At 36.9% G+C, this 13,026-nt stretch overlaps 1 protein-coding gene across 5 annotated transcripts in view; it reads right to left on the reverse strand.

The window, feature by feature from the left end:
- The window catches only part of slc4a4a (solute carrier family 4 member 4a), a 71,898-nt gene that overhangs the window by 26,967 nt on the left and 31,905 nt on the right, over positions 1–13,026 (reverse strand). For 2 of the 5 annotated variants that reach the window (XM_028577138.1, XM_028577137.1), the window contains exons 8-12: positions 12,108–12,287; positions 9,824–9,919; positions 7,794–7,870; positions 2,621–2,778; positions 1,763–1,850 (exon numbers count right to left, since the gene is read on the reverse strand). In XM_028577138.1, the coding sequence (XP_028432939.1) occupies positions 1,763–1,850; positions 2,621–2,778; positions 7,794–7,870; positions 9,824–9,919; positions 12,108–12,287 (599 nt within the window). The remainder of the gene's footprint in view (positions 1–1,762; positions 1,851–2,620; positions 2,779–7,793; positions 7,871–9,823; positions 9,920–12,107; positions 12,288–13,026) is intronic. The other 3 variants (XM_028577141.1, XM_028577139.1, XM_028577140.1) reach the window with 2 other exon arrangements.

Here is a 13,026-nt window from a genome sequence, read left to right on the forward strand (position 1 = left end):
ATCCTGAAAATAACAGCTTCTTCCCCACAGGACAACTCAGAAGAATATTCCTGATGATTGACACATCTTTGCAAGGTTAATAAAATGCCTCTTCCGTAGCTTGTTCAGAAATTCTGCTGGGTTAAGCAACAGCTGACAACATAATCCAATTAAATACAACAACATAAAATAAGTCCTAAGTAATTAACATAAAGTTGAAAAATCAAGCAAGGTGTTCACAAACATAGTATTTATAGCGTGGGTATTATGCTGGACTTCTCTTATATTGTTATATTATACTCTCTGTACTTGTTGTAAGGTAACAAGATTAAAGCATACATATTGTGAGTGAAAATGGCCTGTTGCATTGTATGAAAGACATTTCATTGTCAGCATCAAAGGTCCAATATGTACATGTAATATATTTACTGTAATAAATCCAAAAATGTATTACAGTATCAGATATTAAAGGTCCATATGTACTGTAATTAATCAAAAAATGACACCAATGCCTCATCAGATATTAAGGAAACATGTTAAGCTGAAATACTATCTTTTCTGACAACAATGATAATGTCAGTATTTTTTATTTTTGAAATTTACATTCCGTGACGGAATTTATGTTTATGTTTTGGCCTGTGTGTTGTTATCAACGGCCCAGTTTGACAGCCAGGCCGGGTTGCGAGATATACCTGTAAAAACGTAAACCCAGCACGCTACAGCTGTAACGTTAGTACAGCCATGAAAGCAGCAAACAAACAAACTGGATCAACAGAGATAGATTCTACCCGACCTAAAAAAAACAAAAAAAAACGGCATGTTTCTAACAGTTGCGTGACCAGAGACTTGAAAGATGGAGACAGCTTAGAGCCCAAAAGGACGCGGAGTTGGCTTATTTTCTCCTGAACAGGTAAGCATTTAGCTTCAGGCTAATTTATCACAGCTACTAGGGACGGGCATTTTATGTAATTTCAACATTTGTGTACTCACATTGAATTATATAGCTAGAGTACCAGAGTTGGTTACTCGCAAAAACAATTGAGACACAGCCAGTAAAATGATCTTGACTGGTCCTGGCTAGTGCTGGCTAACGCTGCCATGCTAACCCTGCTAACTGCTAACGTTTACCGGGGGACCAGGCAAGCAGCCCATGGCTGTTTACAACGTGTAGCTCAGCGGCCGGAGCCGACAATGGTGAGTTATAAATCGAGCTGTAAATCGAGAGGGAGGACCGTGAGTTTGCAGTGTGTTTAGTGATTGTTGCTGTAATTCTAAGCCAATAAAGTGTGTTCAGTTGGGTGGAGAGGACAGCAAGGTAGTGTTATTTTTAGTGATTCCTATTGTAATCCTAAGCCTAGGAAGTGTGTCTTTCCATCGGGTGGAGAGGACGGCGAGGTTGTTGTGTTTTTAGTGGTTCCTACCATAATTCTAAGCCAAAAAAGTGTGTCTGTCAGTTGGGTACAGAGCTCCACGTGAGCACGGGCTTCTATGACTGTCAATATAGCCAGCATCTAACTATGTGAGACAAGCGTCTAGCAACATTGTTGTGGATGCTCCTTCAGCGCGCTTTGGAGGAGGGTCGAAAACAAGACTACGGATGCTGCGGTCTCAGCCTGGCAACCTCTGTGAACTTTGAGTCTGGGGAGGAGGGGGCGGGGGAGACGACTCTCTCCAGTATTTTGAATTTGTACTGCAGTAACTATTTTAAACACTAGCTGTCAGTATTACATATTGCACCTTTAAAATAAAACACAATGATGATGTGTGTTGATGGCAGTCTAACCTCATCTGACATCAGCGTGGCGATCGCTCTGCCAATCTCATGGTACGACTTGGCTTTGCCTTTGGGTCCAAGCAAGATGAATAAAAATCTGCAAGTGGAACAAAATCATTTGTATTAGTAACTTTGTTTATCTGTACTTTTCTATGTCGGGAGCTGTGGTGTCGCTGAGACTTGGCTAAATGCTGGAGTGCCAGTGCCATTCAACTACGTGACTCTATTTCTGTGCCTATGTGACGGACACATTCTGCTTTATGATGCATTATGCGCAAGTTTAAGGAGGTGATGGGATAATATTTCACTGGAATTGTGCCTTGTACGATTTCCCTTGACAAACAAAATTGATTGATTACTACAGAAAACACAAATGCTTGATGCGTACACTGCAGAAACCAGTTCAGTGTCGCTCCTGTAGCTTTATGACATTCATCCAAAGCCAGAGAACAAACAGTGGGACACAGTAAAAGAAACAACTTTACAAACTAATACAATCTTTTTTTTTAGCTCTGCAATAAATTGAACATTTGCGAAGTCCATAATATTGAATTCTAAAAGTGTCAGATGTTGATTAACACTATTGGAAAGTTTGAGTCTTTAAATTGCAGTGGTGTGTTGTATTTCTTTCTAATTTAAGGTGAACACAGGGAAAACAAAATATAACATATACTTTACATTTATCGTGCAATTAGATTAGCAATTTTATTGTATATTTTCCGACGTTTTTATGTTATATAAAGTGTTTCCCAGATTTCTGTCAGTGGTACGCGAGTTGAGCCGCACCTAGACAACTACTGATGCATCTTCTTACAACTTTAGCTCCTATTTATGAATTCACAGAGTTCAGACATGAATCTCAACCACCTTGTGGGAACAGGAACCTCTGTTAAGGCTCCCAGCATCACAGCTTGCTGCAGACGAACAAATGCCACAAATGGCGTGTCCAGGAAGTCCACCTCCCCCACCAGCACGTTGGAGGCCTCAGCATCTCTCGGCAACTTCTTCATGAACTTGTTCCTCAGCTTAAAAGTACAAAAGAGAACAGGAGGAGACATTAAATGTTAGGTTCACACCAGCAAGCTACCCAATGCAGTGCACACTGAATTAAACAGCCTATATCAAACAGGACAATCCCATTCAGCTTAAATACCAAACCAGGAGGGTCCCATGGTGTCTAAAAAGGAACAAGTTGTAACACGAGGTCTGTATTTCTTTCTGTCATGGCGATGGGGAGATGTGTAAAGCTGGAGGTCATACACCTGCTGAGCTCCACAGGTTCAACATTTGACCTTTAAAAAGGACATTAAAGTCCTGCAATTGTGTCTATAAAGAGCTTTTTTTCTAGTTGCAACAAAAGGAAAATAACAGTGTTTTTACAGTACATGTTGTACCCTCTGAACTACTATTAATGGATAAACTGACTATTTTTCAAAGCATAGGTTACACTGGTGTGAAAATCACCTTGAAAAATCAACTCTGGCTGTGATGGTTAATCCATTACAAAAGGTAATCATCTTTAAATATAAGAGTTTATATATATATATATATATATATATATATATATATATATATATATAGATAGATAGATAGATAGATAGATAGATAGATAGATAGATAGATAGATATATAGAGAGAGAGAGAGAGAGAGAGAGAGAGAGAGAGAGAGAGAGAGAGAGAGAGAGAAATAAGAGTGTATGAGGCATTGTAAAGATGCTGTTATGTTTTTTTGAGTTTTGAGGTTTTGTTGGATTTTAATTGCGTTGGAAGACCATTTAGGAAATTACTATTTACGCTGTTTGTGCTACACGTAATTGAGGACTATGTGGAGCAAAAATGTCTCTTTGTACATGTAAAGAAAAGGAAAATTGGACCGAGAAGACAGCAGCGCATGAGCAATTTTGACATAACATGACATAAAGACAAAAAAAAAAATTGCACTGAACTGCTCTGCAGACAACAAAACTCAAACCTGCAACAGTGCTTTTTCTGTAGTACTTTAACAGTGTTTTTTGTGTGGAATTCTCTTAATTATTCTTCATATAATATTGTAGCATCGGTTTGATTTGTATATTAGTGTACCTCCTGATACTGCTAGAGCAGTTAAATAAACTTAATGTAAACTCTCCAGCATGAAAACAAGTTGATGTCATGTTACAAGATTTGAGGTTGAAATTTGTTTAATTGCATTTTGCAATAAAAAAAAAAACATTCTGATGCCAATTCATTCTCATTCATAAAGTTCAGCTTGGGTTGAACAACTAGCTGAAACTCTCAAACTCATACTTTCAATCCCATTACATTTCATGCCAAAATCGTGTTTGCTTCATAACAAGATGTTCCATATGATAAAAAAAAGGGTCATGTTAATGAGCATATTGAGATCATAAATAAATACAACTTCAAAGACAACAGTTCAACCGATCAAACATCTAGATAAGATTGCCACGGAAAACTACGGTGTTATATATTAACTTCAAATCAGCAGAGAGCTAGCAGGAAACATTTACTAAGACACAGTCAGTGACAATATGTGGATGGTCACATAGAAGCATTTTTTACATCGGAGTCGGTTTGACACGAGACTGTTTGAGTATCATAAAGGTTTCAAATAAACGGTCACCACTTAATTTTTATGCTTTCAAATTAGTGCAAGGATTAGATGTACTTGTCGATTCTAGAAGGTAGAGTTGTAAAAAAAATGTATTCACTCATTCAAGATTTTAAAAAATGGAGGTTTTAAGCTTGTTAGGTTAGATTTCCTCTATATTGTTAGAGTATTTCTGTTGTAAATTAATGTGAAATCCTGGTTTCAACAGTTAAGGAAGTTGCTAGATAAAAGAATATTTTTTAACTATGTACACTTAACATGATAGCAAGAAATGAATCACCTGTCCAGAGAACAGTCTGATGAGTTGCAAGATACCAAACAGAGTAAGAGTATCAGACGATGTTAAATGTGGCTTTATAATCAGCTGTGCCAAGATTTAAATCGGATTAGAACAGAAGCGACGCTGACATCTTCTCCAATCAGAGTGACGCTACCAGTAAACAACACAGACTGTATAAATACACTAACAAAAATATGAGTCTGAGAGATGTTTTGTCATTCTGAAATAAATTCAGTATCTAAAATAAAATAATGTCAGAATTAAACTGTTCTCTTTTATCCTCTTTAGTGCCAACCAACAGCAAGAGAAAGAAGATAGATAGAAAAACAGTATAGTATAACAAGTTTAACCAGGACAAAAAGAACAATGGCTGTCTGTCTATCACTTGCCATCATGCCTGCCAAAACCAGATCATGCACTGGCAGAATTGGTGCCATCAATCTCTGAGGACTGAAATCCCATAAACTTGTGACCTTCAACTGGTTAGATCCAAACTGATCTCATCTGAGGCTGTTGCCAAGAGGTTTGTCTGTAAATGATTTAAGTTAGACCTTCGTAACCACACACCCTGACCTCCAATCACTACTAATCAACATCACACCACCTTTATCAACTAAGTAAACCTGAATCTCTTCCAGTCACCCTTTATTCAGAATGAGCATCTCAGGTGTGACTTTTTTTTTTTTTTTTTTTTTGGCTTTGCACAGTTGAGAAATGTAAAACCTGTAAGATACTGAATGATATTTCCTTGTTTTTTGTGTTTGTTAAAACTGTGGTACTGGTCAGTGCTGCCTCCTTCTTAAAGAGTCAGCTTGTGGCCGGGTTGGCTCAGTGGGTAGAGCAGGCACACATGTACTGAGAGGTTTATGCCTCAATGCAGAGGTCCAGGGTTTGAATCCGACCTGTGACAATTTCCTGAATGTCTTCCCCCTCTATCTCCCCTTTCTCACCTAGCTGTCCTGTCAAAAAAAATTAAAGGTGGAAAAGCCCAAAATAATAATACTTTTTTTTATTTTAAAAGAGTCAGCTTCAGAAAACATACTTTCTGAAGTGTTAGCATATGTCTGAGATTTTAGCCTCCATCCCAATATGTTGTCAACAGTTCCCGTAGGGACTATTTTGTTTGGTGAAAAGCAGTTTGTAGTTTAGTTTGTTCTGTGGATTAGTGGACTTTATTTCTAGATGGCGCTTGGCTTGTTATGTTCAAAGTGCCAAAAATAGATTTGAAAAACTCAACAGCAATGTCTCTTTCCAGAAATCATGACCTCATTACTGAAGATAATCCACAGACCTGGTTGTGAGCAGTTTCATGTAGAATTTATTTAATTTCTAATAAACTACACCCGCCTGAACTGAAAAAAATCAGACTTTTCCCCACCTTGGTGTCATAACTATATGTGCAATAATACTTTTTTATATATCTATTGACTGGGATGACTGCTGCACAAGTGTTTGTTAGAGTATTTATTTGTGTATTTATTACTTTTAGTACTTTTATATTCAGGTACGTCACAGCAAATTCCATTGTACACAAGCTTGTGCAATAACAAAGTCTATTCTATTCAACCGTATCACTGCGCAGACGGAAGCATACTCATGGACAAGAGGCTTGTTGTCGTGACAACGCAAGACTTATTAATGGCGTTCTCCTCAAGTTAGCTGTAACGTTAGCTAGCTCAGGTGAGCTAGCAGTATCGGTTAGCTATAAACTAATCTCCACAAGCAAGCAATGTTGGACCCATAGGGTTGGACCACAAGCCACAAAACCTGAATGTGAATCTCCCTCTTGTTTCCCACTTAGTGTGGAAATGATCATTGCACGTCGGCCCACAAAGGAAACGTCTAGATGGTATTTATAGGCTGAGTGGGTGTGGAAGCGCTTCAGTTTAGGAGATGTGCATCCTGTCCAATTGTCTTTTTTCTACTCTGTCTGTCCTACAAGAGGACTTCTCTTCTCCCAGAGGCCTGGTCTGGGATGAGACCATATGAACAAATGGCTGCTGTGAGCTCTGGTTTAATGGCAAATACTTTAAGTCTATTCACAAGCACTGCTAAAATAATGTGTGCATTTATCTCAGCAGAAGTGCTTCAACATCACATACTAAAACACTACTAAGTGCATAATTTAGATACATACAAATAATGGTTATCAATACAGCACTTACAACACCTTCCTATGACTGGGGCTTTAAAGCCAATTCAATTTACTCAGTTTACATTTTCTTTCAGATAAACAGGAATGGGACATATTGTAGGAGCTACAGTATTTTATCTACACACAACGGAAATTCATTGATAAACACAGTGAGGAAGTCTCCCCGTTATCTCCTCTGGGTGTCACAGATAATCTATGACGCAGTGTATTTGTAAAGTTGTGGTACAAGTGTACTGGAAAAGTACAAATGTGTGTTTGGGTGTTCTCTTTCCATTGTAAATTAATCATTGATTTCTTTTTCTGTATTTCATTGTACCAAAGTTTCTTGGCCTAAGTGCCGTCCTCGCTACAACAAAATCTCCACACTGACCATTAAAGGAAATATTTATTCAGATTTCTACAGACTCTCAATAAACTGCTAATCTGAGTAGAGATATAACATAAGCAACTTGAATATATTTTTACAGATTTGGCTGCGTTCAGAGCAGCTGCAGCTGGCTGGGTGATGACGACAGTGGTTGGAACAATGCACTTTTTATAATCTTATCTCTGCTTTGAACCAGCAGCCACAGTCTGCACACGAGTTTCTGCACCTCTACAGTGGATGAAGCTACATCCGGCTAAGACGTTACCTTTGCAATGCCAGCCGGCATCGAGCTGTACTTGAAAGGCATTTGCTATTTGAGACAAATGTCATTTCAAGTAGGCTGTTAGATATATGGGATATATATAGGATTTTCAAATAGTGCCTGATAAAACTGGTCATAACATATTTTAATATTTTAAATTTCCATTAGAATGACATTGAAAACAGAATGATCCACAGAAACCCATCGGTTTCATATTCTAATTAATACAAATGTTCAAGCACTGCTAATAGACTTTAATTGAGAGGTAATATCTGGTAACTGCAGCGCAGAAACAAGAAGAATTTAGAAACCAAATGAAGATAACAAACATTGAGTTCCACTATTAAATCATCAGGTTGACTCACCTGGTCTTTTTCCGGTTTGTCAGAAATGTCGTTCATGCTGCTGGAGGTCAGGTTCCGGTGAGTTGTGGTGGGACTATCTGTTAAAACACATCAACCCTGTGTGGTTAAAACAGCTTCACCTTCACCAGGACCTAAGAATTGAATGGGGGAAAAGGGATGGCACAGACCCAAGAAAAGACAGTGGCCCAGACAGTTTGCTCCCCATGCAGCGCCGAAAAGAATAACAAGGCAACAGCGATCAAAAGCATAAAGAGATTTTCAGCCACCATTAACTTTCATCTTCTTAATAAAGGCTCGAGCACAGCAGAAGACAAATACTTCATGATCATTGGTCAAGCAAACTTTTAAGTCAAGATAAAAACATCTGTCACTCAGATGTTCACTGACTGAAAGGGACAGTAACTGGTCTACATACAATCTGCTGAAAATTTTAAATCGGCCAGAATAATTAATAATATTTAAAGTCATAAGATAGCAATTTCTAGTCTGAAATTCTCGGAAAGCACCTAAAATGTTTTCTCAGATCAATAAGTACAGCCTCCTCTAAAAGTTGAAACATGTTCGCTTGTAGAGAACAAATTCTTAGTACAACACTGCATTTTAAATGTGTTGTATAGTATTTAATGTCCCACAGCGCCAAAAATCTATAACTTGACTCATATCTCATATTACAAAGCAGTTATTCCACTATATTCTACAACTATTCTTACTTATTTTGTGCCTCCTTAATCCAAAATAATCAGGAGCTTTACTGTTGAGAATACCTGATCATCTTAGTGTATCTATCTTTCCCACCAAAGTCTTCCACTAAGTGCATCAGACTCTGATTGATGCTCTGCTGACTTTTGGTTTAAGCTCGTCAACTCCATCAGACTCATCAGAGAGCTGACAGCAGAACGTGACCTTACTTTAGTTGTGAAGCTGTCAGGAATACAAGACGGTATCCAGAGCGGTACGAATGTCAAAGAGAGCAAATTCTGATCCCACTGTAGCCTTTCGTACATCCGCCCCCCTGAGGATTGTAGGTAATAACATGCTTGTCAGTATGATGCAGCCAGTATAAATGATGAAATCGTAGTACTTATATAGAGTAGATACAGTAATAAAGGGGGGAAAAAACAACTACATTTAAGGGAAATACATAAGGGATCAAAAATAAAATCTTAGCAAGTGTGGGGTTTAAAAAAAAAAAAAAAAAAAAAAAGGACTAAAAAACTATTCAATGCCACTACTTTAATAAGCACTACTAATGTACTTGACACATTGGGTTTGAATGACATGTGACATTTACACTAGTTTTGTGACTACGTTCAAACTGCAGCTGAAAGTTTTCCACTTCTGATATTTTTCACTTACACGTGACGTTTTTGAGAGAAAGAAAAAGCCACACAGTCACATTTTCTAAATCCTATTCCTGACTGAGTCACATCAATTGGATATGTGCTACAAAGTGAGATACTTAGGCATTTGACAAAAAAACGTTTAACCTTGTGTTCAATAGTAAAAAAAAATAATCACATCCTGTCTTTTCCTAAACACTTTTCTTTAACCTCGATTAAAAAAAAAACGTCATGAGGTCAGTAAAAGGTTGTGAAGGAGAGTTCATAAGGACTTAAAAGACAACGTGGTGCTCCATAATTATGCGACGGCGGATGCTATTGACGTGGGTCTGCAGTGCTGTCTACAATGTTCCAAAGATGGACAGCTAAAACTGTGTTCTTACCATGTTGTTTTATGCAGGCTATTACCAAGGTTGGAATTGAAATCAAAAAAGGAATAAAGGCTATCACAAAAGTGAAACAAAATGGTTGTTACATTAAGAATGGTTGCTCACGCTAACCCTCATGTCCACTTATGTTTGTTGACATGTATCTTAAGTAGTACGATTGTATAAAAGTAATTGTTAAATTAATGCAAAAAAAACTACCCATATAGTGCATTGCTTTAAACGTTGCGGCAAAGGAATTTCCTTTGGTAAAGAATGGTCGGTGGTCTGCAGTATGAACGTAGACTGAGTCCAGTGAACTTACTAAGCCAGTCCATGCTGGTACTCCGATGGCTCTGCAAGTCCTCCATTGATATGTGACCCGATAGGCAAGTCGCAGAGTTCCCAAGAGGACTACGAGCTTTTAGTAGCAGCAGTAGGTTATCAAACCCAATCCAGGGAAGCAGTAAAAGGAGGAAAAAGAAATGGAAGGGAGAGATGATAGACAAGCCCACTGAGCCAAAGCAAGACATTTGTTAGGAGAATCAAGTGGTTAAAAGATATGTAAAACATGATTTATCTGTAATTTTACAAGCTGTGCGGAAAAAGGAAAGTGGCGCCATAAATCAGGAGAGACCATGGGTCATTGGACAGGAGTCAATTTGTATTTTATTAAACTGGAGGATGCACTTTATCCTTGTAAAGTTGTCATCAATTAATGATTATCAGTGAAGCACTTTATCTTAGTACTGTGACTTTGATAAGAGCCTAAGGCTTTTTATGTGATGAGTTTCCATTTGAAAACAAAGAGTCATCAGTTTCAAAAATCTGATAACAGTTAATAAATAATTTCACTTTCCAAAGACCCATGTCTGGTAACATATTAATAACATTGTCAACACAAGAAAACATCTTACGTTACTCAAAATGTTACAATTAAAGGACTCATACAGTGTTGTTAATGTCAGTTAGACATTTGTGTGCATTAGGGCTGTCACTTTACTTAAATCCCACCACTTGAGTCTAATGGAATATTCTGTTTGCTGCTGATTGAAAAGGTTTAATAACGTTTTTATTTGCAGCTCTGTGCTTCTGCCTGAGGGAAATATTCATTAGTTGTTTATGTCAATTTCATTTTGTAACAGAATGAATTTCACTGGGTCTTATATGCAGTATACAGCAGATTGATATTAAATACATTTATTCAAGCAACTACAATCCTACTAAAATGGCCAATAAAGCCATTTAGTGTACATGAATTTAAATTCAGCTTTCTTTGTAATAACTTCCGGTAAAGCAAAGTGATAGCCCGCCCTGTGTGATGAAAAGAGGTCTTACATTCTACTGTTAAAAACCATGAATTCTCAGAAATGTCAATACATTAAAAGTTAATGAAGTGAGAATAATATGAACGATTATAATCAACCTCAGATGTTCTGACCGCAGTAATTATAATCTCTCAAGTTCTCTATTAGTCATATCCTATCAACGTTTGGAGTCAGTTTTATGATCTCCCATAGCCTTGGACTTCTCACTTACTCATAAATTCATGCACTGAACTGAATTCTTCAGTGTCGAAATTTAGAGCTTGCATCAATTTGAAAGCTCCACCTGCTCTTACAGGTGCTGATCACTTAAGTCTCTGTGAATGCAGTTAGTACAGTATCCTACAGTGAGTAGGTTAAAAGTGTTGTTAGAGTAATAACATCAAATGTTTGTGATGAATTAGCAAAAGACTTCTGCAAACTTTAGTTTTACTAGTTGAATGATGGGTTTAGTGAGTAAGTAGTAGTACTATAGTGGCACTAATAAGAATATTATGTAAGGGCCAAGAGAATATTAGTATAAGGGCCAAAACCTCTGATAAGGTATCTAAAATGTTTTTCAGCATCTATTAAGGAGAAGCTGGTAATTATTTAAAACTAAAACATTTTTATATATATATATATATATATATAATAATAATATTTTTTGTAGTTTTAAATAACTACCAGTGTGTGTGTGTGTGTGTATATATATATATATATATATATATATATATATATATATATTAATTGATATTAAATTGATATTAAATATATATATATATATATATATATATATATATATATATATATATATATATATATATATATATATATATATATATATATATATAAAAACACACACACACACACACACAGTATATAAAATATTCTTAAAACTGCACTTTCATATAGCTCTTTGTAGTTTTGCTTATTTTGAAGCTAATGTACTTGCACTTACTACTTTGTTGTCTGGAGTTTGCACCTTCAAGGTTGAAACCACTTAATTGGTAGTCGCTTTGGATTAGAGAGTCAGCTAAATGACATGTAATGTAATGTACTGAGTGCCACATTAGTGGGTTTATGCAGAGGAGGGCAGCAGTGTGTCCTTTATCGCACACTGACATTCCCCACTGCCCTAAAAACTCACTACACACCTAATTTGAGATGACAAAAAAATCTGAATTAAACCCAGTGATTAACGTATGTACAGCTAAATGCATGATAGAGTAACTTAGTTGATTTGTTTTTTCTCTTTACATCATTTAGAAAAAGAAGACTGCACCAAACTGGCATCAGTATTACCATTTTCCTGGTTGGAAAACAGCCTACTTGCACTCGAGACCGTCTTGCCAATGTCAGCCAGAGAACGCAGGTTGGACTTCTTGGTCTGGTGACGATGTTTCCGTAGCAACGTGTACATCACTTTGTCCTTTAGGTCTGCTTTCAGCTGGCCGATCTCTATCTGGTTGTCAGTGATCATCTCTGAATATGCAGAGAGAGGGAAGGTAAGGAAGAAAGAGGGTGAGGAAATACGATTTTAGTCTTTTTCTTGAGGGAAGAAAGTCTAACCACATTGAAGACATGAAAAACTATATTATTACATCCAACAACAACCATAATCCAAAGAGATGTTTTACAATGGTTAGTTTGTCGGACCAACAGTTGAAAACCCAAATTTATTCAACTTCCATTGACAATAATTTTAAAACAGCCAGCAAAGCCTAAATATCAATTTGACATACAGCATAATAAGTTATCAGAAAGTTTTCTGTACATTTGCTAATTGTTTCAGCACTTAACTACATTGTTACAAGAGTTCATCAAGGTTTCTTTTGGAGAACATTTGGAGACAAAAAATAGCTTTTTCTCTGAGGAGCAACAATAATAAACAATTGAAATGAATAATCAAATAAAACAAAATTTGAATGATGCTGTTCTTTCATGTCAGCATTTTACACAACAGCCTTAATTTAGTAACAACTCAGAGCAAATAAGTGAGTTGACATAAAAAGTCTCTTCATTCTTGTAAGGATTCAATTAGTGCCACACAGACTGTAATGCTCCTTTATGAAAGTCTTCGTGGCATTATGAAACGGCTCAATCAAAAAGGGTCTTGCCTATTTTTAAAAAGAAGGTCAGAAGCCTGAATGCTGCCGCCTCGGGGAGTGTCTCTTCTTGTGGAGGAATAGTGCTGTTAATGGCCCATCAGTCAAGTTGGCTG

This window comes from Perca flavescens, chromosome 5 (assembly GCF_004354835.1).
Source record: "Perca flavescens isolate YP-PL-M2 chromosome 5, PFLA_1.0, whole genome shotgun sequence".
In the NCBI taxonomy this organism is placed as follows: Eukaryota; Metazoa; Chordata; class Actinopteri; order Perciformes; family Percidae; genus Perca; species Perca flavescens.